At 48.8% G+C, this 3,763-nt stretch overlaps 1 protein-coding gene across 1 annotated transcript in view; it reads right to left on the minus strand.

Annotated features, from left to right (window-relative positions):
* Positions 1-540: 540 nt before the first annotated feature.
* The window catches only part of LOC106727858, a 19,261-nt gene continuing 16,038 nt past the window's right edge, over positions 541-3,763 (minus strand). The window contains exons 4-5 of the mRNA XM_014547949.1: positions 2,553-2,675; positions 541-680 (exon numbers count right to left, since the gene is read on the minus strand). Of these exons, the coding sequence (XP_014403435.1) occupies positions 581-680; positions 2,553-2,675 (223 nt within the window). The 3' untranslated portion in view covers positions 541-580. The remainder of the gene's footprint in view (positions 681-2,552; positions 2,676-3,763) is intronic.

Below are 3,763 nucleotides of genomic sequence, written 5' to 3' on the forward strand. Positions count from 1 at the left end.
ATGGCAGTTAGAGGCAATCAGGCTGGCAGGGGAGGGCAGTTGGGGGTGACCAGGCCAGCAGGGGAGGGCAGTTGGGGGTGATCAGGCCGGCAGGGGAGGGCAGTTGGGAGCAATCAGGCCAGCAGGGGAGGGCAGTTCAGGGCAATCAGGCTGGCAGGGGAGCAGTTAGGCATCAATCAGGACAGCAAGGGAGTGGCTAGGGGGCGATCAGGTTCGCAGGCAGGCGAGCGGTTAGGAGCCAACAGTCCTGGATTGTGAGAGGGATGGATCGGGCCTAAACAGGCAGTTGGACATCCCCCAAGGGGTCCCAGATTGGAGAGGGTGCAGGCCAGGCTGAGGGACACGCCCCTCCCATGCACGAATTTTGTGCACCAGGCCTCTAATTTTATATAAGGGACTTGAGCAATCGTGGATTTGATATCCGAGGGATTTGGAATCAATCCCTCGCAAATACTGAGGGATGACTGAGGAGTCAAAAGTTATACTAGTAGGCAGATTTTGGACTGAGCAGGGTTCCAGCACCCCACACCCACATTGTTCAACAATAAACTATATATCCTTTATATGACAGTGGCATAGTCTAGATGCCCACTGCACATCCTTTACACAAAAAGGCTCTCCAGCTTCCTTCTTCCTTCATTACATTCAGTGGTGGAGATGGACAAAGCAGGAAAGTAAACCTAGAAAGATAGTGATGCATTCTCTTATTTATTGCCTAAGGTTTATGGCTTTGGATCTGAGTTAAAACCTAGGTTCTACTTACTACGTTACCTCATTTGAGATACTTAACCTATCAAGGCTTCCACTTATATGATCCTGCTGATTAAAAGAGGTATAGCATGCCAAACCCTCAGCACAGGGCCTGGCATATGTTACAGTCAATCCATGATGCTGCTCTCAGCACCCCACCATCACATTCTGTGTCTCTTCACTCCTGGAATATGCCTCCATCACAATACTTCCTATTCTTTTGTGCTTACAAATATCTCTCTATGTGGGGAAGCACATGACTTGGTTGGAAAGTCTGTAAGGAGGATTCTCTGAAAGGTTGGGGGCCTGTTAGGGGGACCTTGCCGAAGGTGGCAGCCCCTGCCTTGACTTTTCCAAACAAGTCCCTGCCCCTGGGTGTTTTGCTGGAATCTCTAGGTTTTGTCTTTAAACCTGACCTTGTAGAAGCATGTGCTTTCTCAAGGATACTTACCCTGCTGTTTGCATCTAGAGCAGTAGTTCTCAACCTTCTGGCCCTTTATAGTTCCTCATGTTGTGACCCAACCATAAAATTATTTTTGTTGCTACTTCATAACTGTAATGTTGCTACTGTTATGAATCGTAATGTAAATATCTGATATGCAGGATGGTCTTAGGCGACCCCTGTGAAAGGGTCGTTCGACCGCCAAAGGGGTCGCGACCCACAGGTTGAGAACCGCTGATCCAGAGGTTAATTTTAGTTCAAGCTGTTGTTACAATAAAAGCCTAATGAGGCAGGCAATCGAGGCTGTTTTGGTTTCTAAAGCCAAACAGTTCCTTAGCTTTCTCTTTCACAGAAACGTGTGTCAGGGTAATCTATTCATCCATTGCTCAGGGTCTGTGGTCAGCCCCGGCATCTCTAGAGTGTATGCTCCATGAGACAGGATTCACTCTATATTTTCAATACAAACATGCACATGCACACACTCACCATGTGGTTAACAAATGTTTTCTGAATAAAAGAGTAAATGAATGAATAGTCTATGTCAGGGGTCCTCAAACTACGGCCCGCGGGCCACATGCAAATACAAATATTGTATTTGTTCCCGTTTTGTTTTTTTACTTCAAAATAAGATATGTGCAGTGTGCATAGGAATTTGTTCATAGTTTTTTTTTTAAACTATAGTCCGGCCCTCCAACGGTCTGAGGGACAGTGAACTGGCCCCCCGTTTAAAAAGTTTGAGGCCCCCTGGTCTATATGATTACTTTTTCTTGTTTTTATATAATTCCAACTTTAAAAACCTTTCTCCTGATGTTGTTATAGATGGACAACTAAACTTGGTGACCACATCAAGATCCTGCTAAAATACCAATTAAAGAATGTTGCTGATACCATGAATCCTTGATCCGTGTGAGTTACAGTCTATACTAACTGGGCAAGACAAGTGAGCTCCCTCATAATTGGGAAGTTCAAGAACCAAAGTCCATTTTGGCACAGGTAAAAATCTTTTCACTTTTTTCAGAACTTAAAAAAAGAAGAGCCCTGACCAGTGTGGCTCCATTGGTTGGGTGTCATCCCATGTATCAAAAGGTTATAGGTTTGATTCCCAGTCAGGGTACATGCCCAGGTTGTGGGCAGGAAGCAGACGATCAATGTTTCTTTCTCACTTCAGTGTTTTTCTTTCCCTCTCCCATCCCCTCTCTCTAAACATTAATTTAAATAAATCTTTTTTAAAAGGCTTTGGTGTAAATTAACACACACAAAAAAAAAAAAAAATCAGAAAAAGAGAAATTTCCATGCAGCGATTAAATACCAGGTGGGATTGCCCAGCATCTCATGGCAAACATTCTGGCTGGAGCCTCACCACGCCTGGATGTTATCCCTGCAGCTCTGGCTCAAGGCAGACTGAAAACATCCTTTCCCACTGCTTCCAACAGCCAACCTGCTCCAATCCTGACCCTGAGGGTACCCCTCCATGTTCAAAGCTCTGGAAAGAAAAATAAAAATTCCTAAATCAAAGATCTCCACACATTTCTTCAGTATTTTCTCATGGACACAGGATCCTTATTAGGAAACTAGTGGCCCAGTGCATGGATTCATGCACATTGAAAGGAAATTAATTAGAAGGTGGCTGGCGGGGCGGGACTGGGCAAGACAGGCTGGACACGCCCTGGAGCCAACATCCAGCTGTCCCTCTCCGGCCGCTCAGCTCGAAGGGCGTCTGCAGAGTGAGCGGGGTCCCTCTGGCAGGTGGGGTCCCTTGGCCTGGCCTGCGGGAATCGGGCTGAAACTGGCTCTCCAACATCCCCTGAGGGGTCCCAGAGTGCAAGAGGGCACTCTGCAAAGTTGCTGCAAATGCAAATGTGCAGTAAACCAGATTCAGGGCCGATAGTGCCCCAGCAACAAAATAACCCATGGCCGAAGGTGGAATCGCATGGCCCCGCGAAGAATAGAGCTCCCTCCTCTCTGGTTCCGGGATGTGTTTCCGGGGTGCGTCACCTGAGAACCGAAGCTGCCAAGTCAACGCAGCTTGGCAGCTCTAGCGTTGAGCGTCTGCCCCCTGGTGGTCAGTGCACATCATAGCTACCGTCAGAGGGACACTTAGCCTTTTATTTATATAGACTAGAGGCCCAGTGCACGAAAATTCTTGCACTCAGGGGGGTCCCTCAGCCCAGCCTGCACCCTCTCACAGTCAGGGACCCCTCGGGGGATGTCCACCTGCTGGCTTAGGCTCGCTCCCCGGGGCACCGGGCCTAAGCTGGCAGTCAGACATCCCTCTGGCAGTCCGGGAGCCCTCCTCCTTAGCGCTGCAGAGGAGGCGGGAGAGGCTCCCGCCATTGCCGCTGTGCTGGCCAGCCATAAGCCAGCTTCTGGCTGAGCGGCGCTCCCCCTGTGGGAGTGTACTGACCACCAGGGGGCAGCTCCTGCATTGAGCATCTGCCCCCTGGTGGTCAGTGCGCATCATAGCGGCCAGTCATTCTGCTGTTAGGGTCAATGTGCATATTAGCCTTTTATTATATAGGACTAGAGGCCCAGTGCACAAAAATTTGTGCACTCGGGGGGGGGAGGGGGGGT

The sequence above is a fragment of the Myotis brandtii genome, unplaced genomic scaffold, assembly GCF_000412655.1.
Source record: "Myotis brandtii unplaced genomic scaffold, ASM41265v1 scaffold49, whole genome shotgun sequence".
In the NCBI taxonomy this organism is placed as follows: domain Eukaryota; kingdom Metazoa; phylum Chordata; class Mammalia; order Chiroptera; family Vespertilionidae; genus Myotis; species Myotis brandtii.